A 26,866-nucleotide genomic window follows, 5' to 3' on the forward strand; every position below is an offset into this window, starting at 1 on the left:
CAGCGGGGGACGCCGGGGGACGTCACCGGCCGCTCGGGGCTGGCGCGCGCCGGCTCCGGGCTCCTGCTGCTGGGGACAGGGGGGGACAGTGGGGACACGGCCACGCGGGGGGAGCCTGGCGCCTTGGGGACAATCCTGGTGCTTTGGGGACAATCTTGGTGCTTTGGGGACCATCTTGGTGCTTTGGGGACAATCCTGGCGCTTTGGGGACGATCTTGGCGCTTTGGGGGACAATCCCGGTGCTTTGGGGACAATCCCAGCACTTTGGGGACAATCTTGGTGCTTTGGGGACAATCTCAGCCCTTTGGGGACAATCTTGGCGGTTTGGGGACAATCTTGGTGCTTTAGGGACAATCCTGGTGGGGACAGCCCTGGGGGACTCTGGCGCTTTGGGGGACAATCCCGGCACTTTGGGGACAACCTGGGGGACGCTGGTGCTTTGGGGACAATCCCAGCACTTTGGGGACAATCTTGGCGCTTTGGGGACAATCTTGGTGCTTTAGGGACAATCCTGGCGCTTTGGGGACAGCCTGGGGGACCCTGGTGCTTTGGGGACAATCCTGGCGCTTTGGGGACAATCTTGGTGCTTTGGGGACAGCCCTGGGAGACTCTGGCGCTTTGGGGACATCGGAGCCCTTGGGGGACAGCTCTTGGGTCCCTTCTGACTCTGGGGACCCTGGTGCTTTGGGGACAATCCCAGCACTTTGGGGACAATCTTGGCGCTTTGGGAACAATCCCGACGCTTTGGGGACAACCTGGGGGACTCTGGCGCTTTGGGGACAATCCTGGCACTTTGGGGACAGCCCTGGGGACTCTGGTGCTTTGGGGACAATCCTGGTACTGTGGGGACAATCTCGGCGCTTTGGGGACATCAGAGCCTTGGGGACAGCTCTTGGGTCCCTTCTGAGTCTGGGGACATCAGAGCTTTGGGGACAATCCCGGTGCTTTGGGGACAATCTTGGTGCTTTGGGGACATCTGGGCACTTTGGGGACAGCCCTGGGGGACCCTGGTGCTTTGGGGACAATCCTGGCACTTTGGTGACAACCCTTAGGTCCCTTCTTAGTCCGGGGACATCAGAGGTTTGGGGACAATCCCTGGGGGTCCCCTGGGGGACCCTGGCACTTTAGGGATGGAGTTGGGGGACCTTGTCACCTTGGGGACATCTGGGGACCACTGTGGTGTCCCCACCACCCCAGGAGCCATCTCAGTGTCCCCCCAACCCTGGGGACAACCGCAGTGTCCCCATCCCCTTGGGGACACCCCCATGGTCCCAGGGCCACCCCGGTGTCCCCCCAACCCTGGGGACAGCCCCACTGTCCCCATCGCCTTGGGGACACCCCCATGCTCCCAGGGCCACCCTGGTGTCCCCTTACCCTGGGGACAGCCCCATTGTCCCCATCGCCTTGGGGACACCCACATGCTCCCAGGGCCACCCCAGTGTCCCCTTACCCTGGGGACAGCCCTGGTGTCCCCATCCCCTTGGGGACACCCCCATGCTCCCAGGGCCACCCCAGTGTCCCCTTACCCTGGGGACAGCCCTACTGTCCCCATCCCCTTGGGGACACCCCCATGCTCCCAGGGCCACCCCAGTGTCCCCTTACCCTGGGGACAGTCCTGGTGTCCCCATCGCCTTGGGGACACCCCCATGCTCCCAGGGCCACCCCGGTGTCCCCTTACCCTGGGGACAGCCCCAGTGTCCCCATCACCTTGGGGACACCCCAGGGACAGCCCTCGTGTCCTCATTGCCCTGGGGACACCCCCATGGCCCCAGGGCCACCCCGGTGTCCCCTTACCCTGGGGACAGTCCTGGTGTCCCCATCGCCTTGGGGACACCCCCATGGTCCCAGGGCCACCCCGGTGTCCCCCCAACCCTGGGGACAGCCCCACTGTCCCCATCGCCTTGGGGCACCTCAGGGACAGCCCCATTGTCCCCATCGCCTTGGGGACACCCCCATGCTCCCAGGGCCACCCTGGTGTCCCCTTACCCTGGGGACAGCCCCATTGTCCCCATTGCCTTGGGGCACCTCAGGGACAGCCCCATTGTCCCCATCCCCTTGGGAACACCCCCATGCTCCCAGGGCCACCCCAGTGTCCCCTTACCCTGGGGACAGTCCTGGTGTCCCCATCGCCCTTGGGGACACCCCCATGCTCCCAGGGCCACCCCGGTGTCCCCCCAACCCTGGGGACAGCCCTGGTGTCCCATTGCCTTGGGGACACCCCCATGCTCCCCAGGGCCACCCCAGTGTCCCCTTACCCTGGGGACAGCCCCATTGTCCCCCATCCCCTTGGGGACACCCCCATGCTCCCCAGGGCCACCCCAGTGTCCCCTTACCCTGGGGACAGTTCTGGTGTCCCCATCGCCTTGGGGACACCCCCATGCTCCCAGGGCCACCCCGGTGTCCCCTTACCCCTGGGGACAGCCCCAGTGTCCCCATCACCTTGGGGACACCCAGGGACAGCCCTCGTGTCGCCATTGCCCTGGGGACACCCCCATGGCCCCAGGGCCACCCCGGTGTCCCCGCGTGTCCCCGCGTGTCCCCGCTGTCCCCTCACCTGGCGCTCCGGGCCGTGTTGGCGGACGGTGTGGAAGGAGGCGAACATCCATGATGGGGGCGCTGGGACAGGCCACCGCCGCGTCCCCAACGCGTCCCCATGTCCCCAACACGTCCCCAACGCGTCCTCAACACGTGTCCCCAGCGTGTCCCCCAACGCGTCCCCGTGTCCCCAACGCGTCCCCAATGTGTCCCCATGTCCCCAACACATCCCCCAACGCGTCTCCGTGTCCCCAGCTCATCCTCACATCCCCAATGCATCCCCAAAGCGTCTCCATGTCCCCAATGCATCCCCAACACGTCCCCGTGTCCCAACCATGTCCCCAATAGTATCCGCAACAGTGTCCCCAACGTGTCCCCACCACATCCCCAACATCTCCCCAATGGTGTCCCCGACATGTCCCCACCACATCCCCAATGGTGACCCCATCAATGTCCCCAATGTGTCCCCACTGTGTCCCCAATGGTGACCCCATCAATGTCCCCAACATGTCCCCACCGTGTCCCGTGTCCCCATCAATGTCCCCAATGTGTCCCCACTGTGTCCCCAATGGTGACCCCATCAATGTCCCCAACGTCTCCCCACCGTGTCCCCATCAATGTCCCCACCATGTCCCCACCACATCCCCAATGGTGACCCCATCAACGTCCCCAATGTGTCCCCACTGTGTCCCCAATGGTGACCCCATCAATGTCCCCAACATGTCCCCACCGTGTCCCCACCGTGTCCCCATCAATGTCCCCAATGTGTCCCCACTGTGTCCCCAATGGTGACCCCATCAATGTCCCCAATGTCTCCCCACCGTGTCCCCATCAATGTCCCCACCGTGTCCCCACCACATCCCCAATGGTGACCCCATCAATGTCCCCAACGTGTCCCCACTGCGTCCCCAATGGTGACCCCATCAATGTCCCCAAAATGTCCCCAACATGTCCCAAACGTGTCCCCAACCGTATCCCCAACGTGTCCCCACCACGTCCCCAATGGTGTCCCCATCAATGTCCCCAACATGTCCCCAAGATGACCCCAACATGTCCCCACTGCGTCCCCAATGGTGACCCCATCAATGTCCCCAATGTGTCCCCACCGTGTCCCCATCAATGTCCCCAACATGTCCCCACCGTGTCCCCACCGCGTCCCCATCAATGTCCCCAACATGTCCCCAAGATGACCCCAACATGTCCCCACCGTGTCCCCATCAATGCCCCCGTGTCCCCACCATGTCCCCAACGGTGTCCCCACCACGTCCCCAATGGTGACCCCATCAATGTCCCCAACATGTCCCCACCACGTCCCCACCGCATCCCCATCAATGTCCCCAACATGTCCCCAATGGTGTCCCCAACGGTGTCCCCACCACAGCCCCAATGGTGACCCCAACATGTCCCCACCACGTCCCCAACAGTGACCCCATCAATGTCCCCAACATGTCCCCATCAATGTCCCCAAGATGTCCCCACCACGTCCCCAATGGTGACCCAATCAATGTCCCCAAAATGTCCCCAGTGTGTCCCCATCATGTCCCCGTCAATATCCCAAACGTGTCCCCACCGCAGCCCCAATGGTGACCCCATCAGTGTCCCAAACATGTCCCCACCGTGTCCCCACCGTGTCCCCATCAATGTCCCCAACGTGTCCCCACTGTGTCCCCAATGGTGACCCCATCAGTGTCCCCAACATGTCCCCACCGTGTCCCCACCGTGTCCCCATCAATGTCCCCAATGTGTCCCCACTGTGTCCCCAATGGTGACCCCATCAATGTCCCCACTGTGTCCCCATCAATGTCCCCCCCATGTCCCCAACATGTCCCCATCAATGTCCCCAACATGTCCCCACCACGTCCCCAATGGTGATCCCATCAATGTCCCCAATATGTCCCTACCACGCCCCCATCGGTGACCCCATCAATGTCCCCATCAATGTCCCCACCGTGTCCCCACCGTGTCCCCATCAATGTCCCCATCAATGTCCCCAACGTGTCCCCACTGTGTCCCCAATGGTGACCCCATCAATGTCCCCAACGTCTCCCCACCATGTCCCCATCAATGTCCCCAATGGTGACCCCATCAATGTCCCCAACATGTCCCCACCGTGTCCCCACCGTGTCCCCATCAATGTCCCCAATGTGTCCCCACTGTGTCCCCAATGGTGACCCCATCAATGTCCCCAACGTCTCCCCACCATGTCCCCATCAATGTCCCCAATGGTGACCCCATCAATGTCCCCAACGTGTCCCCACTGTGTCCCCAATGGTGACCCCATCAATGTCCCCATCAATGTCCCCACTGTGTCCCCACCGTGTCCCCATCAATGTCCCCACCGTGTCCCCAACCCACCTGTCGGGACCCCGCGCCTCGGTGCGCCGGAAGTTGTAGGCCCCGCGGGGCCCCTCAGCGCCACCGGGTGCCACCGGGGCCACCTTGGGGACACGGGGCCGGCGGCGCCGCGGCCCCCCGGGCCGCCCTGCAAGGGAGCTGTGAGAGACCCCCGGGTCGGCGCGGCGCCGCGCGGGGACGGTGGCCCCGGGGCCCGCGGTGGCCGCTCACCTGCGCGGGGACGCCGGGGACGTCGGGGACGTTGGGGACACTGGGGATGGTGGCGGTGGTGGCACCCGGTTGTGCAGCCCAAAGAGGCCCTTGCGCTTCTTGATCTCGCGGCCGGAGATGAACCTGGGGAGGGGACATGGGGACATGGGGACAGTGGTGACAATGGGGACAGCGGTGATGAGGGGGACACAGTGACGAGGGGGACAATGGGGACGAGGGGGACAGCGGTGACGAGGGGGACATGGGGACAATGGGGACAGCGGTGACAATGGGGACAGCGGTGACGAGGGGGACATGGGGACAATGGTGACAATGGGGACACGGTGACGAGGGGGACAATGGGGACAAGGGACAGCAGTGACGAGGGGGACAGCGGTGACGAGGGGGACATGGGGACAGTGGTGACAATGGGGACAGTGGTGATGAGGGGGACAATGGGGACATGGTGACGAGGGGGACAATGGGGACGAGGGGGACAGCGGTGACAAGGGGGACAGCGGTGACGAGGGGGACATGGGGACAATGGGGACAGCGGTGACAATGGGGACAGCGGTGACGAGGGGGACATGGGGACAATGGTGACAATGGGGACACGGTGACGAGGGGGACAATGGGGACAAGGGACAGCAGTGACGAGGGGGACAGCGGTGACGAGGGGGACATGGGGACAGTGGTGACAATGGGGACAGTGGTGATGAGGGGGACAATGGGGACATGGTGACGAGGGGGACAATGGGGACGAGGGGGACAGCGGTGACAAGGGGGACAGCGGTGACGAGGGGGACATGGGGACAATGGGGACAGCGGTGACAATGGGGACAGCGGTGATGAGGGGGACAATGGGGACACGGTGACGAGGGGGACAATGGGGACAAGGGGGACAGCGGTGATGAGGGGGACAATAGGGAAGAGAGGGACAATAGGGAAGAGGGGACATGGGGACAATGGGGATGTGGTGACAAGGGGGACATGGTGACAAGAGGGACACGGTGACAAAGGGGACAGGGTGACAAGGGGGAGGCAGTGATGAGGGGGACATGGGGACAATGGGGACATGGGGACAATGGGGATGCGGTGACAATGGGGACAGCAGTGACAATGGGGACGTGGTGACGAGGGGGACATGGGCACAATGGGGACGCGGTGACAGGGACACGGTGACAAGGGGGACGCGGTGACAACGTGGACAGTCGTGACAATGGGGACAGCGGTGATGAGGGGGACGTGGTGACGAGGGGGACGTGGTGACGAGGGGGACAATGGGGACAATGGGGATGCGGTGACGGGGACGCGGTGATGAGGGGGAGACGGTGACAACGGGGACATGGTGACGAGGGGGACGCGGTGACGCGGTGGCACCCACCTGTCCTTGTGGGCGCTCAGGGCACCCAACAGCTGCCCATAGCGGTCACCCTTGGGCGTCTCGGCCAGCTGTGGGGAGAGGGACGGTGACACGGGGACGGTGACACAGGGACGGTGACACAGGGACACGGGGACGGTGACATGGGGACACGGGGACAGTGACCCACCCCCAGCGCTGGGGTCCTGTCACCTCCCGGTGTCCCAACACCCCCTCCCATGTCCCGCCACCAATGACAGCGCCCCAAGGCCAACGTCGCCGCCCCAAGGCCAATGATGGCACCTCAAGGCCAACGATGACACCCCAAGGCCAATGATGACACTCCAATGATGATGTCCCGACGTCAATGATGCCCCAAGGCCACCAATGATGTCCCAAGGCCAACAAAGATGCCCCAAGGTTAACGATGACACCCCAAGACCAATGACGACGCCCCAAGGCCAACGACAATGACCCAAGGTCAATGACAATGACCCAAGACTAACGATGACACCCCAAGGCCAATGATGACACCCCAATGACGATGTCCCAATGTCAATGATGCCCCAAGGCCACCAATGTTGTCCCAAGGCCAACAAAGATGCCCCAAGGCCAACGATGACACCCCGAGACCAATGACAACGACCCAAGGCCAATGGCAATGACCCAAGACCAAGGATGACTCCCCAAGGCCAACAATGACACCCCCAAACCAGTGATGACACCCTAAGGCCAAGGCCTCCACCCCAAGGCCAATGATGACGTCCCAAAGCCAATGATGACATCCAAGACCAACGATGATGCTCCAAGGCCAATGATGATGCCCCAAGGCCACCATCTCAGGCCACGTTGTTGTCCCAACCCCAACACCAGCGTCCCATCCCCTGCCGTTGTTCCGCCACCCGCTCCCATGTCCCGCCACCAAAGAGGACACCCCAAGGCCAACAGTGTCATCCCAAGACCAATAATGATGCCCCAAGGCCAATGACAATGTCCAAGACCAACGATGACTCTCCAAGGCCAACAACGATGCCCTACAGCCAACAATGATGCCCCAAGGCCAACAAAGATGCCCCAAGGCCACGATGATGCCCCAAGGTCAACAATGACACCCCAAGGCCAATTATGATGTCCCAAGGCCAATGATGTCATCTCAAGTCCAACGATGACGCCCCAAGGCCACGATGACACCCAAGGCCACCGATGACACCCCAAGGCCAACAATGACACCTCCAAGGTCATGATGATGCCCCAAGGCCATGATGATGCCCCAAGGTCAACAATGACATCCCCAAGGCCACGATGACACCCCAGGCCAATGATGACACCCCAAGGCCAACGATGACGCCCCAAGGTCAACAATGATGCCCCGAGGCCACAATGACACCCAAAGCCACTGATGACACCCCAAGCCAACAATGACACCCCAAGGCCAATGATGACACCCCAAGGCCACCGATGACACCCCAAGGCCACCGATGACACACCAGGCCAATGATGACACCCCAAGGCCACCAATGACACCCCAAGGCCACTGATGACACCCCAGGCCAATGATGACACCCCAAGGCCAACGATGACACCCCCAAGACCACCGATGACACCCCAGGCCAATGATGACACCCAAGGGCAATGATGACACCCCAAGGCCAACAATGATGCCCAAGGCCAACGACGACGCCCCAAGGTCAACAATGACACCCCAAGGCCAATGATGACACCGCAAGGCCAACGACGACACCCCAAGGCCAATGAAGATGTCCCAAGGTCAACGATGATGCCCCAAGGTCAAGGATGACGCCCCAAGGCCAATGACGACACCCCAAAGCCAACAATGATGCCCCAAGGCCAATGAAGATGTCCCAAGGCCAATGCCGACGTCCCAAGGCCAACGCCGCCACCCCAAGGCCAATGATAACACCCCAAGGCCAACGCTGACACCTCGAGGCCAAGGCCAACGTCCCAAGGTCAACGCCGACGTCCCAAGGCCAACAATGACACCCCAAGGCCAACGACGACACCCCAAGGCCACCGATGACATCCCAAGGCCACCGATGACACCCCAGGCCAATGATGACACCCAAGGCCAACGATGACGCCCCAAGGCCAATGAAGATGTCCCAAGGCCAATGATGATGTTCCAAGGCCAACGCCAACATCCCAAGGCGAACGCCAACGTCCCAAGGCCAACGACAACACCCCAAGGCCAACGATGACACCCCAAGGCCAATGAAGATGTCCCAAGGCCAACGATGATGTTCCAAGGCCAACGCCAACATCCCAAGGCCAACGCCAACGTCCCAAGGCCAACGCCAACGTCCCAAGGCCAACGATGATGCCTCAAGGCCAACGACAACACCCCAAAGCCAACGATGACACCCCAAGGCCAATGCCGACATCCCAAGGCCAATGCCGACGTCCCAAGGCCACCATCCCACGCGGCGCTGCTGTCCCACCCCCACAGCGGTGTCCCGTCCCCCCGGCCACCTCGCCGAGCAGGAGGTTGTCCCAGTTGTCGTTGGCGAAGGGCAGGATCTCGCGCTCGAAGTCAAAGTACTTCTTCTTGCCGCACACGCTGAGGTGGTAGAGCACGAGGTGGGCCACGTCCACCCTGCGCGAGAGCCGGGGACGGCGTGGGGACAACCATGGGGACAATGTGGGGACAGCGTGGGGACAGCGTGGGAGAACATGGGACAACTGCGGGGACGACGTGGGGACAGCATGGGGAGAACATGGGGACAACCGCGGGGACAACGTGGGGACAATGTGGGGACGACACCAGGGACAGCATGGGGACAGCGTGGGGACGATGTGGGGACAATTGCGGGGACAGCGTGGGGACAACCGCAGGGATGACCGCAGGGATGACTCAATTGTGGGAACGACCACAGGGACAGCGTGAGGACAACGTGGGGACAATGTGGGGACAACTCCATTGTGGGGACGACATGGGGACGACCGCGGGGACAGCGTGGGGACAACCGCGGGGACAGTGTGGGGACAGCGTGGGGACATCGGTGAGGACAACGCGAGGATGACGTGGGGACGACGCGGGGACAACGTGGGGGTGACCACAGGGACAACCACGGGGACAACCACAGGGATGACATGGGGATGACCGTGGGGACGACCACGGGGAGAACGTGGGGACAGCGTGGGGACAACATGGGGACAGCGCGGGGATGACCGCAGGGACAGCGTGGGGACAACCACTGTGACAACGTGGGGACAACATGGGGACAACGTGGCGACAACGTGGGGACAGTGCGGGGATGACTGCAGGGACAGCGTGGGGACAACCATGGTGACAACGTGGGGACAACATGGGGACGACCATGGGGACAACACAGGGACAACGTGGGGATGACCGTGGGGACAATGTGGGGAGAACCGCAGGGATGACCGCGGGGACGACTCAGTTGTGGGGACGACCATGGGGACGACCGCGGGGATAATCGAGGGGACAATCACAGGGACACCATGGGGACACCATGGGGACACTGTAGGGACAATTACGGGGACAACCGCGGGGATAATCGAGGGGACAGTCGCAAGGACACCCTTGGGGACACCGTGGGGACAATTATGGGGACCATTGCAGGGACAATCAAGGGAACAGTCACAGGGACATCCGTGGGGACACTGTGGGGACACCCATGGGGACACCATGGGGACAATTACGGGGACAATCAAGGGGGCAGTTGCAGGGACACCCTTGGGGACACCTTGGGGACACCGTGGGGACAATTATGGAGACAATTATGGAGACAATTACGGGGACAATCGAGGGGACAGTCGCAGGGACACCTTGGGGACACCTTGGGGACACTTGGGGACACCTTGGGGACACCTTGGGGACACCGCCGCCCTCACCAGCGCAGTGGCAGCCGCCGCACGCGCTCCGCGCCGCCCGTGCACACGCAGCACTCGAACGCGTAGAACCTGCGGGGACGTCATGGGGATGGCACCGCGTCCCCGTGTCCCCGTGTCACCTGTCCCCATGTCCCTGCGTCCCCGTGTCCCCTGTCCCCACGTCCCCATGTCCCCATGTCCCCTTGTCCCCGCGTCCCTGCATCCCGGTGTCCCTGTGTCACGTGTCCCCGCATCCCCATGTCCCTGTGTCCCCGTGTCCCCTGTCCCCATGTCCCCGTGTCACCCGTCCCTGTGTCCCCATGTCCCTGTGTCCCCACGTCCCCAAGTCCCTGCATCCGTGTCACCTCTCCCCACGTCCCCGTGTCCCCATGTCCCCGTGTCCCCGCGTCCCCACGTCCCCATGTCACCCGTCCCCATGTCACCCGTCCCCACGTCCCCGTGTCCCCGCATCACCCGTCCCCATGTCCCTTCGTCCCCTGTCCCCACGTCCCATGTCCCTGTATCCCCACATCCCTGTGTCCCTGCATCACCTGTCCCCGTGTCCCCATGTCACCTCTCCCTGTGTCCCCGTGTCACCCGTCCCCGTGTCCCTGTGTCACCTGTCCCCGCGTACCCATGTCCCTGTGTCCCCGCGTCCCTGTGTCCCCATGTCACCTCTCCCTGTGTCCCCGTGTCACCCGTCCCCGTGTCCCTGTGTCACCTGTCCCCGCGTCCCCATGTCCCTGTGTCCCCGCGTCCCTGTGTCCCCATGTCACCCGTCCCCGTGTCCCCGCATCCCTATGTCCCCGTGTCCCCGCATCCCCTGTCCCCGTGTCCCCATGTCCCCATGTCACCCGTCCCCGTGTCCCCACATCCCTATGTCCCCGTGTCCCCGCATCCCCTGTCCCTGTGTCCCCATGTCACCTCTCCCCGTGTCGTCGCGTCCCCGTGTCACCAGTCCCTGTGTCCCCACGTCCCTGTGTCCGCACGTCCCCTGTCCCCGCATCCTCTGTCCCCATGTCACCTCTCCCCGTGTCCCCGCGTCCCCGTGTCACCCGTCCCCATGTCCCCGCGTCCCCTGTCCCCATGTCCCCCGTCCCCATGTCCCCGTGTCCCCCCGTGTCACCTGTCCCCGTAGAGCAGCGGCTTGCGCAGACACTGGGTACAGGCCTCGTGGAACCACTGCCCGCAGCGGCCGCACTGCAGCATCTTGAGGTTCCACCTGCGGGGACGGGGACACGGGGACGTGGGGACACGGAGACAGGGGGACACGGGGACGTGGGGACGGGGGACACGGGGACAGGGGGATGGGGGACATGGGGACATGGGGACACGGGGACATAGGGACATGGGGACATGGGTGGGGAGGTGGCACGGGGACATGGGGACGCGCACGGGGAGGTGGCGCAGGGACATGGGGACACGGGGACATGGGCGGGAAGGTGACATGGGGACATGAGGCCATGGTCAGGGGCCCTTGGGGACACGAAGCCACGGTTGGGAGGTCTTTGGGGACACGGGGCCGCAGTTGGTGGGACCTTGGCGACACGGGGACATGGGGCTGTGGTTGGGCACCTTGGGGACACCAGGGACATGGGGCGACGGTCGGGGGACCCCTGGGGACACTGTCGGGACCCCTGGGGACACGGTCAGGACCCTTGGGGACACAGTGAGGGCCCTTGGGGACACGGGGCCGTGGTCAGGGGGCCCTTGGGGCCGCGGTCGGGGCCCTTGGGGACACGGTGGGGCCCCCTGGGGACATCGGGGACACAGTGGGGACCGCTGGGGACACTGGGGACACGGGGCCGCGGTCAGAGCCCTTGGGGACATGGGGCCGTGGTTGGGGCCCTTGGGGACACGGTCGGGGGCCCTTGGGGACACGGGGCCGCGGTCAGGGGGCCCTTGGGGACACAGTTGGGGCCCTTGGGGACACGGTCAGGGGCCCTTGGGGACACTGGGGACACGGGGTCGCGGTCAGGGCCCTTGGGGACATGGTTGGGGCCCTTGGGGACACGGTCGGGGGCCCTTGGGGACACGGGGCCATAGTCAGGGGGCCCTCGGGGACACAGTCAAGACCCTTGGGGACACTGGGGACACGGGGACACAGTCAGGGCCCTTGGGGACACAGTTTGGGCCCTTGGGGACACGGTCAGGGGCCCGTGGGGACACCGGGGCCATGGTTGTGGTCCCTGGGGACACGGCTGGGACCCTTGGGGACACCGGGGACACCAGAGCCACGGTCGGGGCCCTTGGGGACACGGTCAGGACCCCTGGGGACACGGTGGGGGCCCTTGGGGACACCGGGGCTGCGGTCGGGACCCTTGGGGACATGGTCAGGGCCCTTGGGGACACCGGGGCCATGGTTGGGGCCCTTGGGGACACGGTCAGGACCCTTGGGGACACAGTGGGGGCCCCTGGGGACATGGGGACATGGTGGGGACCCTCGGGGATACGGTGGGGGCCCTTAGGGACACGGGGTCACGGTCAGGGCCCTTGGGGACACGGTGGGGCCCTTGGAGAGACGAGGACACAGTGGGGACCCTCGGGGACACGGTGGGGGCCCTTGGGGACACGGGGACACGGTCAGGACCCTCGGGGACACGGTGGGGACCCCTGGGGACACAGAGACATGGTGGGGACCCCTGTGGACACAGTCAGGACCCTTGGGGACACAGCGGGGACCCTTGGGGACACGGTCAGGACCCTTGGGGACACGGTGGGGGCCCCTGGGGACACGGGGCTGTGGTCAGGGGGCCCTTGGGGATACGGTGGGGGCCCTTGGGGACACAGGGTCACGATCAGGGCCCTTGGGGACATGGTGGGGACCCTTGGGGACACCGGGGCCGTGGTCGGGGGGCCCTTGGGGACACGGTGGGGGCCCTTGGGGACACTGGGGCTGGGGTCAGGGCCCTTGGGGACACGGTTGGGGGCCCTTGGGGACACGGGGCCATGGTTGAGGGGCCCTCGGGGACACTGGGGACACGGTCAGAACCCTCAGGGACACGGTGGGGACCCTTGGGGACACGGGCACACGGTCAGGACCCTCGGGGACATGGCGGGGACCCTTGGGGACATGGGGCTGTGGTTGGGGCCCTTGGGGAGACGGGGCTGTGGCCGGGGGGCCCTTGGGGACACGAGGACACGGTCAGGACTCTCGGGGACACGGCGGGGACCCTCGGGGACACGGTGGGGACCCCTGGGGACACGGGGACACGGTCAGGACCCTTGGGGACACGGTGGGGACCCCTGGGGACACGGGGACACGGTGGGGACCCTCGGGAACATGGCGGGGACCCTTGGGGACATGGGGCTGTGGTTGGGGCCCTTGGGGAGACGGGGCTGTGATCGAGGGGCCCTCGGGGACACTGGGGACACGGTCAGGACCCTCAGGGACACGGCGGGGACCCTTGGGGACACGGCGGGGGCCCTCGGGGACACTGGGGACACGGTCAGGACCCTCGGGGACACGGTGGGGGCCCTTGGGGACACAGTGGGGGCCCCTGGGGACACGGGGACCCAGTGGGGACCCTTGAGGACACGGTGGGGACCCTTGGGGACACGGTGGGGGCCCCTGGGGACATGGGGACACGGTCAGGACCCTCGGGGACACGGTGGGGACCCTCGGGGACATGGTGGGGGCCCCTGGGGACACGGGGACACGGTCAGGACCCTCGGGGACACGGCGGGGGCCCCTGGGGACACAGGGACACGGCGGGGACCCTTGGGGACTCGGGGACACGGTGGGGACCCTCGGGGACACGGCGGGGGCCCTCGGGGACACCGGGGACACGGCGCGCGGTGGCACTCACTCCCCGGGGCCGCCGCAGTAGCAGTAGCACTGCTGCCGGTTGGCCTGGTGGCCGCTGTCCCACTCGAGTGTCCCCAGCTCGTAGGGCAGCACCCGCTTGAGGCTCAGCATGGCCCGCGCGTAGGGACCCTTGCGCAGGGCGCCGCCGCGCTGGGGGGTGACACGGGCTCGGGGACAGCGGGGACGGGGCCACCGCGGCGGCGCCGCGTCCCCCGCGTCCCCCCTGCCCGGCGCTCACCTTGGTGGCCACGGCGAAGACGCACTGGCGGCAGGTCCAGGCGGTGGCCGGAGGCGGCGGTGGCACCGCGGGGAGGTGGCACTGCTGGTGGTAGGCTGGGGAGGAGGGGACGTGAGGGGGACGTGGGGACATGGCCTGGGGTGGGGGGGGGGTTGGGGACATGGGGACACGGGAGGAGGGGCCTTGGGGACATGGGGACCCAGTCGGGGGGGCCTTGGGGACATGGGAGGAGGGGCCTTGGGGACATGGGGACCCGGTTGGGAGGGTCCTGAGGACATGGGAGGAGGGGCCTTGGGGACATGGGGACAAGGGGACATGGTCAGGAAGAGCCTTGGGGACATGGGGACCCAGTTGGGAGGGCCTTGGGGACATGGGGACCCTGTCAGGGGGGTCTTGGGGACATGGGGACCTGGTTGGGGGGGCCTTGGGGACATGGGGACCCAGGTGGAGGGGCCTTGGGGACATGGGGACCCAGTCGGGGGGGCCTTGGGGACATGGGAGGAGGGGCCTTGGGGACATGGGGACCTGGTTGGGGGGGTCTTGGGGACATGGGGACCCAGGTGGAGGGGCCTTGGGGACATAGGGACCTGGTCGAGGTGGACCTTGGGGACATGGAGACATGAGGACATGGGAGGAGGGGCCTTGGGGACATGGGGACCCAGTCGGGGGGGCCTTGGGGACATGCGGACCTGGTTGGGGGGGTCTTGGGGACATGGGGACCCAGGTGGGGGGGCCTTGGGGACATGGGAGGAGGGGCCTTGGGGACATGAGGACATAATTGGGAGGTCTTGGGGACATGGGGACAAGGGGACATGATCAGGAAGGGCCTTGGGGACATGCGGACCCAGTCAGGAGGGTCTTGGGGACATGGGGACATAGTTGGGGACGACGACCTTGGGGACATGGGGACCCGGTCGGGAGGGTCTTGGGGACATGGGAGGAGGGGCCTTGGGGACATGGGGACCCGGTCAGGGGAGTCTTGGGGACATGGAGATGTGGGAGGAGGGGCCTTGGGGACAAGGGGACCCAGTCGGGAGAGTGTTGGGGACATGGGAGGAGGGGCCTTGGGGACATGGGGACATAGCTGGGAGGGCCTTGGGGACATGGGGACAAGGGGACATGATCAGGAAGGGCCTTGGGGACATGGGGACCCAGTCGGGAGGGCCTTGGGGACATGCGAGGAGGGGCCTTGGGGACATGGGGACCCAGTTGGGGGGGTCTTGGGGACATGGTCAGGGGGGACCTTGGGGACATGAGGACCTGGTCGGGGGGGTCTTGGGGATATGAGAACATGGGAGGAGGGACCTTGGGGACAAGGGGACCCAGTCGGGAGGGTCTTGGGGACATGGGAGGAGGGACCTTGGGGATATGGGAACCTGGGGACATGGGAGGAGGGACCTTGGGGACATGGGGACCCGGTCGGGGAGGTCATGGGAACATGGGGACATGGTCGTGGGGGACCCTGGGGACATGGGCAGGGGTGGACCTTGAGGACATGAGGACATGGGAGGAGGGGCCTTGGGGACATGGGGACGAGGGGACCTGGTCGGGATGGCCTTGGGGACATGGGGATGTGGTCGGGGTGGCCTTAGGGACATGGGGATGCGGTGGAGGTGGCCTTGGGGACAGGCGGACACGGGGACCTGGTCGGGGTGGCCTTGGGGACATGGGGACGCAGTCGGGGTGGCCTTAGGGACATGGGGCTGCGGTCGGGGTGGCCTTGGGGACACGGGGACATGGGGACCCAGTTGGGGGGCCTTGGGGACACGGGGCCGCAGTCAGGGTGGCCTTGGGGACATGGGGACGTGGTCGGGGTGGCCTTGGGGACATGGGGACCCGGTGGGGGTGGCCTTGGGGACATGGGGGCCTGGTCGGGGTGGCCTTGGGGACAGGGGGACCTGGTGGGGGTGGCCTTGGGGACAGGGGGACATGGGGACCCAGTTGCGGTGGCCTTGGGGACACGGGGAGAAGGGGACCCAGTGGGGGTGGCCTTGGGGACATGGGGACTCGGGGTGGCCTTGGGGACATGAGGCTGCTGCTGGGGTGGCCTTGGGGTCACGGGGCCGCAGTCAGGGTGGCCTTGGGGACACGGGGACGCGGTCGGGGTGGCCCTGGGGACATGGGGACACAGGGACCTGGTGGGGGTGGCCTTGGGGACATGGGGACCCGGTCGGGGTGGCCTTGGGGACACGGGGCCGCGGTCGGGGTGGCCTTGGGGACATGGGGCACGGGGACATGGGGACGCGGCGACATGGGGACGCGGTCAGGATGGCCTTGGGGACATGGGGCTGTGGTTGGGGTGGCCTTGGGGACATGGGGACCCAGTCGGGGTGGCCTTGGGGACACGGGGACCCGGTGGAGGTGGCCTTGGGGACACGGGGCCGCGGTCAGGGTGGCTTTGGGGACATGGGGACCCAGTCGGGGTGGCCTTGGGGACACGGGGACCCGGTGGAGGTGGCCTTGGGGACACGGGGCCATGGTGGGGGTGGCCTTGGGGACATGGGGACGCTGTTGGGGTGGCCTTGGGGACACGGGGCCGCGGTCAGGGTGGCTTTGGGGACATGGGGCCGCGGTGGGGGTGGCCTTGGGGACACAGGGACCCAGTCGGGGTGGCCTTGGGGACATGGGGACCCGGTCGGGGTGGCTTTGGGGACATGGGGACCCAGTCGGGGTGGCCTTGGGGACACGGGGACCCGGTGGGGGTGGCCTTGGGGACATGGGGACTCGGGGTGGCCTTGGGGACACGGGGCTGCTGCTGGGGTGGCCTTGGGGACATGGGGATGCGTTCGGGGTGGCCGTGGGAACATGGGGCCGCAGTCAGGGTGGCCTTGGGGACACGGGGACGCGGTCGGGGTGGCCCTGGGGACATGGGGACACAGGGACCCGGTGGGAGTGGCCTTGGGGACATGGGGACCCGGTCGGGGTGGCCTTGGGGACACGGGGCCGCGGTCGGGGTGGCCTTGGGGACACGGGGCACGGGGCCGAGTAGGGGTGGCTTTGGGGACATGGGGGCCCAGTCGGGGTGGCCTTGGGGACCTGGGGCCACTGTTGGGGTGGCCTTGGGGACATGGGGACATGGGGCCGCGGTTGGGGTGGCCTTGGGGACATGGGGCCACTGTTGGGGTGGCCTTGGGGACATGGGGCTGCGGTTGGGGTGGGCTTGGGGACCTGGGGACCCGGTCGGGGTGGCCTTGGGGACATGGGGACCCCATGGGGGTGGCCTTGGGGACACGGGGACATGGGGACCCGGTGGGGGTGGCTTTGGGGACACGGGACCACAGTCAGGGTGGCCTTGGGGACATGGGGACACGGGTCCGCGTTCGGGGTGGCCCTGGGTTCACGGGGACGCAGTGGGAGTGGCCTTGGGGACATGGGGACCCGGTCGGGGTGGCCTTGGGGACATGGGGCCGCTGTTGGGGTGGCCTTGGGGACATGGGGCCGCTGCTGGGGTGGCCCTGGGGACACGGGGCCGCGGTGGGGGTGGCCTTGGGGACATGGGGACATGGTGGGGGTGGCCTTGGGGACACGGGGACAGCGGGTGTCCTCACCGTGGCCGCACTTGTCACAGCGCAGCAGGCGGTTGTCGGGGCTCAGCGCGGCCCCCGAGCACACGCAGCAGCAGCGCTCGTCCCCGGGGACGGCCGCTGCCAACGGGGTAATTAACACGGGGGTAATTAACACGGGGGGTAATTAACACGGGAACGAGCGCGGGAACGAGCGCGGGAACGAGCGCGGGAATTAACATGGGAACGAGCACGGGAATTAACATGGGAATTAACATTGACCCCCTGCGGTGACGAGCGCAGGAACGAGCGCGGGAATTAATTAACACGGTAACGAGCACGGGAATTAACATGGGAACGAGCGGGGGAATGAACACGGGAATTAACATGGTAACGAGCACGGTAATTAACACGGAATTAACACGGAATTAACATGGGAACGAGCGCGGGAATGAACACGGTAACAAGTGCGGGAACGAACACGGGAATTAATTAACACGGGAATTAATTAACACGGTAACAAGCGTGGGAATTAACACGGTAACGAACATGGGAATTAACATGGGAATTACCACGGTAATTAACATGATAACGACCGCTGGAATTAACATGGGAATGAACATTGACCCCCCCTCGTAACTTACACCCCAATTGTGAACTAAACTCAGAGCTTCAAACTTAACATCTAAAAAAGTTAAAACTTACCATTTAAGAGTTAAAATTTGAGATTTAAAATTTAAGATTTAAAGTTTAAGATTTTTAACTTCAATTTTTTAACTTAAAATTTCAAATTTATTTTTAAGACTTAAGATTTAAAATTCAAGATTTAAAATTTAAGATTTCAAATGTAAATTTTATTTTTTTAAGTTAAGATTTAAAATTTAAGATTTAAAATTTATTTTTAATTTAAGATTTTGCAGTTATGATTTTAATTTTATTTTTAAAATTAATTTTCATTTTCATTTAAATTTACTTTTATTTTTAAATCTTAATTTTAAATTTAAGATTTTGAATTAAAAAATTAAGATTTAAAAATAAGTTCAAGATTAATTATTTTAATTGACTAATCACTTAATTGGTTAGTTGATCAGCTAAGTAAATTAAAATTGCATTTCAAAATTAAAAATACAATAAAAATAAAATTACATTTAAAAATAAAATTTAAAATTGAATTAAAAACAAATGTAATGGACTAATCAATTAATTGGTAAATTAATTGGTTAGTTAAATTAAAATTAAAATTAAAATCAATGCAATTTAGATTTTAATTTTTTTAAAAAAAATCATTGATTAATGAATTAATTAAATTGAAATTAAATTTTAAGTTTAAATTAAAAATAAACTATTTAAATTTAAATTAAAAATTAAAACAAAATTAAAAAATAAAAATTAAATTTAAAAGTGAATTAACATAATGGATTAGTCAAGCAGTTATGCAGTTAATTGGTTACTTCAGTTTTAATTGAAACTTGTAGATAAAACTTTAATTCTAATTTTACAATTAAATTATAATTTTAAATTCACAATTAAATGAAAACCTTACATTTGCAATCAAATTAAAAATCGAAATTTAGTTAGACATTTAATTTTAAAGTGAAATTAAAATTAAAGCATTAACTTTACATTTAAAATTAAATCATTAAATTAAAAATTAAGATTAAAATGAAAATTGAAACATTAAGATAAAATTAAAATTAAAAATTAAACTAAAATTAAATTTAAAATTAAAATATTGAAATAAGTTTAAAATTAAAATATTAAAATAAATTTAAAATTAAATAAATTTAAAATATTAAATTAAGATTAAAGTTTAAAAAAATAAAATTAAAAACAAAGTTAAATTTTAAAATTCAAAGTAAAAGTAAATTTAAAATTAAAATATTGAAATAAAGTTAAAATTAATATATTAAAATAAAATTAAATTAAAATTGAAATTAAAAATAAATTAAAAATTAAAAATCAAAAATTACATTAAAAATTAAAAATAAAAAAATACATTAAAAATTAAAAATCAAAAATTACATTAAAATTAAATTAAAAATTAAAATTAAAAATCAAAATGGAATGAACATGATCGTTAATTGCCGTTAACGGGGCAGCGGGCGCTCACCGGGGCTGATGTCCTTCCAGAGCACCAGGAACTGCGACTTGTCCTCGAACTGGACCAGGCACAGGCGGCGCGAGGGCTCCACCTGCGCGGGGACAACGTGGGGACATCGTGGGGACACCGCGGGGACACGATGGGGACACGATGGGGACACCGTGGGGACACCGCGGGGACATGGGGACACCGCAGGGACGGGGGGACACCGCAGGGACACCGTGGGGACATGGGGACACTGCGGGGACATGGGAACACCATGGGGACACCGTGGGGACACGATGGGGACACCATGGGGACATGGGGACACCGTGGGGACACCATGGGGACACCGCGGGGACACCGCGGGGACATGGGGACACCGCAGGGACGGGGGGACACCGTGGGGACACCGCGGGGACATGGGGACACCGCGGGGACGTGGGGACATCGCGGGGACACCGTGGGGACACTGTGGGGACATGGGGACACCGCGGGGACACCGTGGGGACATGGGGACACTGCAGGGACATGGGGACACGATGGGGACGTGGGGACATCGCGGGGACATGGGGACACTGCGGGGACATGGGGACACGGGAACATCGCGGGGACATGGGGACACCATGGGGACACCGCGGGAACGGGGAGGCACGATGGGGACATGGGGACACTGTGGGGACGTGGGGACACGGGAACATCGCGGGGACATGGGGACACCATGGGGACACCGCGGGAACGGGGAGGCACGATGGGGACATGGGGACACTGTGGGGACGTGGGGACACCGTGGGGACGTGGGGACACTGCAGGGACATGGGGACACCGCGGGGACATGGGGACACGGGAACATCGCGGGGACATGGGGACACCATGGGGACACCGCGGGGACGGGGAGACACGATGGGGACATGGGGACACCGCGGGGACGGGGGGACACCGCGGGGACATCACGGGGACATGGGGACACCGCAGGGACACCGTGGGGACACGGGGACATCGCGGGGACATGGGGACACGGGGATACCGCGGGGACATGGGGACACCGTGGGGACACCACGGGGACATGGGGACACGGGGATACCACGGGGACGTGGGGACACCGCGGGGACAGGGGGACAATAATGGGGGACAGGGGGACATTGAGGACATGGGGACATGATGGGGACATGGGGACATGGAGGGCACAGGGACGTGGGGACACAGCAGGGACGGGGGGACGTGGGGACACGGGGACAACGCGGGGACAGGGAGACACACACGGGGGGACATGGCGGGGGGGACGTGGGGACACAGCGGGGACGTGGGGACAATAGTGGGGAACAGGGGGACACGATGGGGACACGGGGACATGGAGGGCACAGGGACACCGCGGGGACATGGATGGCACGGGGACGTGGGGACACTGCGGGGAGGGGGGGACATGGGGACACCGTGGGGACGGGGGGACAATAATGGGAGACAGGGGGACATTGAGGACAGGGGGACATTGAGGACAGGGGGACACGCACGGGGGGACATGGCAGGGGGGACGTGGGGACACAGCAGGGATGTGGGGACAATAATGGGGGACGGGGGACATTGGGGGGACATGGGGACATTGAGAACATGGGGACATGATGGGGACACGGGGACATGGAGGGCACAGGGACACGGGGACACAGTGGGGACATGGGGACATGGATGGCACGGGGACGTGGGGACACCGCGGGGAGGGGGGGACATGGGGACACGGGGACACGGGGACACCACGGGGACGGGGGGGACATGCACAAGGGGACATGGCGGGGGGGACGTGGGGACACAGCGGGGACATGGGGACAATAATGGGGGGACAGGGGGACATTGGGGGGACATGGGGACACACAGGGGGAGGATGGCGGGGGGGGACAGGGGGACACAGCGGGGACGTGGGGACACGGGGACACCGCGGGGACACGCGGGGACATGGGGACATGCACGAGGGGGCAGCAGGGGGACAATAATTGGGGACAGGGGACAGTGGGGACATGGAGGGCATGGGGACGTGGGGACATGATGGGGACGGGGGGACACAACGGGGGGACAGGGGGACAATAATGGGGACGGGATGGGGAACGGGGGGACATGGGGACATTGAGGACATGGGGACACGAGGGGGACATGGGGGAAATGGGGGGACATGGGGACATGAAGGGACATGGAGGGACATGGAGGGACATGGAGGGGACATTGGGGACAATTAATGGGGGACATCATGGGAAATTGATGGGGGAAATAGGGCAATTAGTGGGGGAACATCGGGGCTAATGGGGACACGGGGGTAATTAATGGGGGAATAGGGCAGTTAATTTGGGGACACTGGGGTAATTAATGGGGACATGGGGTAATTAATAGGAGAGCATGGGGTAATTAATGGGGCATAGGGTAATTAATGGGGGCAAGGGGTAATTAATTTGGGGGGACAGTGAAAATTAACGAGGGAAATGGGTAATTAATGGGGGACACAGGGGCATTAATGGGGGACATGGGGGCAATTAATAGGTCTCGGGGCAATTAATGGGGGCACCTGGAGCAGTTTAGGGGGGCAAAGGGGGCAATTTGGGGGCAAAATGGGGCACTTGGGGGCACAATGGGGCAATTCTGAGGCCCAAGGGGGCATTTGGGGCTGGAATGGGGCAGTTCTGGGGCAATTTGGGGACACAAGGGGGCATTTTGGGGCAGAAAGGGGCAACTTTGGGTGCAATGGGGCAGTTTGGGGCTCAATGGGGCAACTTGGAGGCACAAAGGGGGCAGTTTGGGCTGCAATGGGGCATTTTGGAGCAGAAAGGGGCAATTTGGCTACAATGGGCAGTTTTATGCTGCAAGGGGGCAACTTGGAGGTGCAAAGGGGCATTTTGGGCTGCAATGGGGCAATTTTGGGTGCAAGGGGGGCAATTTGGGTGCAATGGGGCAGTTAGAGGGTGCAATGGGGCCAGTTCGCGCTGCAATGGGGCAGTTTGGGGCCAAAAGGGGCAATTTGGGGTGCAATGGGGCAGTTTTATGCTGCAAGGGGGCAACTTGGAGGTGCAAAGGGGCATTTTGGGCTCAAAAGGGGCAATTTTGGGTGGAAAGGGGGCAATTTGGGTGCAGAGGGGCAGTTAGAGGGTGCAAGGGCCCGTTTCAGGCTGCAATGGGGCATTTTGGGGCCGAAAGGGGCAATTTTGGCTGCAATGGGGCAGTTTTATGCTGCAAGGGGGCAACTTGGAGGTGCAAAGGGGCGTTTTGGGCAGAACGGGGCAATTTTATGCTGCAAGGGGGGCAATTTGTGTGCATAGGGGCAGTTAGGGGGTGCAAAGGGGCATTTTGGGCTGCAATGGGGCAATTTTGGGTGCAAGGGGGGCAATTTGGGTGCAATGGGGGCCGTTTTGGCTGCAATGGGGCATTTTGGGGCCAAAAGGGGCAATTTTGGCTGCAATGGGGCAGTTTTATCCTGCAAGGGGGCAACTTGGAGGTGTGAAGGGGCATTTGGGGATCGAAAGGGGCAATTTTGGTGCAATGGGGCAATTTTGGGTGCAATGGGGCAACTTGGAGGCGCAGAGGGGCAATTTTGGGCTGGAATAGGGCAATTTGGGTGCAGAGGGGCAGTTAGAGGGTGCAAAGGGGCATTTTGGGCTGGAACGGGGCAATTTGGGTGCAAGGGGGCAGTTACAGGGTGCAATGGGGCATTTTAGCTGCAATGGGGCAGTTAGAGGGTGCAAAGGGGCCGGTTTGGGCTGCAATGGGGCAGTTTGGGGCCGAAAGAGGCAGTTTTGGCTGCAAGGGGGCAGTTTTATGCTGCAAGGGGGCAACTTGGAGGTGCAAAGGGGCATTTTGGGCTCAAAAGGGGCAATTTTGGGCGGAAAGGGGGCAATTTGGGTGCAGAGGGGCAGTTAGAGGGTGCAAGGGGCCCGTTTCAGGCTGCAATGGGGCATTTTGGGGCCGAAAGGGGCAATTTTGGCTGCAATGGGCAGTTTTATGCTGCAAGGGGGCAACTTGGAGGTGCAAAGGGGCGTTTTGGGGCAGAACGGGGCAATTTATGCTGCAAGGGGGGCAATTTGTGTGCATAGGGGCAGTTAGGGGGTGCAAAGGGGCATTTTGGGCTGCAATGGGGCAATTTTGGGTGCAAGGGGGGCAATTTGGGTGCAAAGGGGCCGTTTTGGCTGCAATGGGGCATTTTGGGGCCAAAGGGGGCAATTTTGGCTGCAATGGGGCAGTTTTATCCTGCAAGGGGGCAACTTGGAGGCGCAAAGGGGCATTTGGGGCTCAAAAGGGGCAATTTGGGTGCAATGGGGCAATTCGGATGAAAAGGGGCCAGTTTGGGCTGCAATGGGGCAGTTTGGGGCCGAAAGAGGCAGTTTTGGGTGCAAGGGGCAGTTTTACGCTGCAAGGGGGCAACTTTCAGCCACAAAGGGGCATTTGGGGCAGAACGGGGCAATGTGGGGCAGAACGGGGCAATTTTGGGGCATTTTGGGGCCGAACGGGCAATGTGGGGCAGAACGGGGCAATGTGGGGCAGAACGGGGCAATTTTGGGGCATTTTGGGGCAGAACGGGGCAATGTGGGGCAGAACGGGGCAATTTTGGGGCATTTTGGGGCAGAACGGGGCAATTTTGGGGCATTTTGGGCCAAGCCGGGGCTCCAGGGGGGCCATGGGCTCCCCAAAGCGCCGCTTTTCGGGCTGCGTTTTGGGGCCGTTCCGGGGGTTTTCGGGCGCCCCGAGCGGCGTTTTTCGGGCGCGGGGCGCTCGGCCGCGTCCCCACGGCGTCCCCAGGGTGTCCCCAAGTGCCACCACCCCGGGGGGGACACACGGGGACACACTCACCCTCTTGATGGTGCCCAGGTAGAGGAGCCCGTCGCTCCATCGCGCCAGCACGTCCTGGCCCTCCCAGAAGCGGCGCCGCGCGGGGACGCGGGTGACATCGGGGACGCGGGTGACATCGGGGACGCGGGTGACATCGGGGACCCGGGCGGCGGCGGCGGCGGTGGCCGCGCGGGTGACGCGGGTGACGCTCGCCATGGCCGGGCCGCCATCGGGGGTGACGGGGACGGTGACGGGGACACCGGGCCCCACGGCGGGGACGGTGACGCAGCAGCCGGGGGGGGCGGCCAGGGGGGATGCGGAGAGACGCCCGGGGATGGGTGTCCCCCCCCCCGGTGTCACCCCCTTGGTGGGGGGGCCCTCGGGGGGGCTTGTGGGGCGGGAGGCCCCTGAGTGCCCCACAACCCCCCCCATCCTGCCCCATAGCTGCCCCCGTAGGCCCAGAACTGCCCCACAACCCCCCATTCTGCCCCATAACTGCCCCCATAGCCCATAACTGCCCCATAAGTGCCCCCATAGCCCAGACCTGCCCACAACCCCCCCATTCTGCCCCACAACCCCCCCCATCCTGCCCCATAACTGCCCCCATAGCCCCGTAACTGCCCCATAACTGCCCCCATAGCCCTATAAGTGCCCCATAGCTGTCCCCATCCTGCCCCATAGCTGCCCCCGTAGGCCCAGAACTGCCCCACAACCCCCCCATTCTGCCCCACAACCCCCTATCCTGCCCCATAACTGCCCCCATAGCCCCGTAACTGCCCCCATAGCCCCGTAAGTGCCCCATAGCTGTCCCCATCCTGCCCCATAAGTGCCCCCGTAGCCCCATAAGTGCCCCATAACTGTCTCCATCCTGCCCAGAATTGCCCCCATCGTCCCATAACTGCCCCCATAGCCCCATAAGCGCCCCGTAACTGTCCCCATCCTGCCCCATAAGTGCCCCATAACTGTCTCCATCCTGCCCATAATTGCCCCATAGTCCCATAACTGCCCCCACAGCCCTGTAAGTGCCCCATAACTGTTCCCATCCTGCCCCATAACTGCCCCCATAGCAGCATAACTGTCCCCATAGCCCCATAACCGCCCCATAACTGTCCCCATCTTGACCCACAGCCCCATAGGGCCCCGTAACTGCCCCCATCCCGCCCCATAACCCCCCCCTTAGCCCCATAACCGCTCCCTAATTGCCCCTACCCTGCCCCATAACCCCTTAGCCCCATAACTGCCCCCAAAACGGCCCCACAACCTCCCTTTAGCCCCATAACTGCCCCTTAATAGCCCCTATCCTGCCCCATAACCCCTTAGCCCCACAACTGCCCCCCATAACCCCCCTTTAGCCCCACAACTGCCCCCTAATTGCCCCCATCCCGCCCCCAAGCCCCGCCCCCTCCCCTCCTCGCCCCGCCCCCTCCCCCCGCCCCTCTCTCCCTCCGCGCACGCGCCGTCACGTCCTCCCCCCCGCCCCTTGCCCCGCGTGGCCCCGCCCCCGGCGCCCTCCCATTGGGCGGCGCGGCGGGGGGCGGCGCCCTCCCATTGGGCGGCGCGGCGCGGGCGGCAGCCAATGGGCGCGCGCGGCGGGGCCGTTTGGCGCGCGCGGGCTCCGTGAGGCGATGGCGGCGGCTCCGCGCGGCGGCTCCGCGCGCGGCCCGGGGCCCCCGCGGCCCTCGCGGCTCCCGCTGCTCCCGGGGCGGCCCAAGCGGCCGGCGGCGGCGGAGCCCGCGGAGCCCGAGCAGGTAGCGCCGCCCCCCGCGCCCCGCCGCCGGTTCCGATTCGGTTCCGGTCCGGTTCCGGTCCTCCCCGGTTCGGTTCCGGTCCCTCCCGCTCCGGTTCCGGTCCCCTCCTGTCCATTCCGGTTCGGCTCGGTCCCGTCCGCTCCGATTCCGGTCCCCCCTGGTCCCCTCCTGTCCATTCCGGTTCGGTTCCGGTCCGGGTTCCGCCCCGCTCTGGGCAGTTCCGGGCATTCGGGTTCGTTCTGATGAGCTCCCGGTTCGGTTCCGGTCCCTCTCGCTCCGGTTCCGGTCCCGTCCACTCCGGTTCCGGTCCCCCCCCCCCCATCCCCTCCTGTCTATTCCGGTTCGGTTCCGGTCCCCCCACTCCGGTTCTGGTTCCCCCCGGTCCCCTCCTGTCCATT

General features: G+C 62.5%; 1 protein-coding gene and 1 long non-coding RNA gene across 2 annotated transcripts; both read right to left on the reverse strand.

The window, feature by feature from the left end:
• Window positions 1-5,096: 5,096 nt before the first annotated feature.
• LOC148590386 (PHD finger protein 1-like) lies at window positions 5,097-14,469 on the reverse strand. The gene is made up of 7 exons (XM_088539096.1): window positions 14,338-14,469; window positions 14,101-14,249; window positions 11,418-11,513; window positions 10,313-10,381; window positions 8,927-9,050; window positions 6,464-6,531; window positions 5,097-5,223 (listed from the first exon to the last, which is right to left on the reverse strand). Exons 1-7 carry the CDS (start codon window positions 14,467-14,469, stop codon window positions 5,097-5,099), a joined length of 765 nt encoding a protein of 254 aa, XP_088395222.1.
• A 5,505-nt stretch (window positions 14,470-19,974) lies between these two features.
• LOC148590387 (uncharacterized) lies at window positions 19,975-24,821 on the reverse strand. The gene is made up of 2 exons (XR_015914312.1): window positions 24,742-24,821; window positions 19,975-20,032 (listed from the first exon to the last, which is right to left on the reverse strand). It is a non-coding gene; the product is annotated as an uncharacterized LOC148590387 (long non-coding RNA).
• Window positions 24,822-26,866: the final 2,045 nt, after the last annotated feature.

Source organism: Tinamus guttatus, unplaced genomic scaffold, assembly GCF_059628265.1.
Source record: "Tinamus guttatus ecotype Peru unplaced genomic scaffold, ASM5962826v1 Tinamus_guttatus_pri_ptg001381l, whole genome shotgun sequence".
NCBI lineage: Eukaryota > Metazoa > Chordata > Aves > Tinamiformes > Tinamidae > Tinamus > Tinamus guttatus.

Excerpts from the sequence above, each read along its gene's own strand:
- LOC148590386 (XM_088539096.1), bottom strand. The coding sequence starts at position 14,469 with ATGTCCCCACGTCCCCCTCACGTCCCCTCCTCCCCAGCCTACCACCAG. Across the intron at positions 9,051-10,312 it reads CGGCGGCTGCCACTGCGCTG|GGTGGACGTGGCCCACCTCG; the intron begins GTGAGGGCGGCG and ends GCTCTCGCGCAG. Across the intron at positions 6,532-8,926 it reads ACAACCTCCTGCTCGGCGAG|CTGGCCGAGACGCCCAAGGG; the intron begins GTGGCCGGGGGG and ends CTCTCCCCACAG.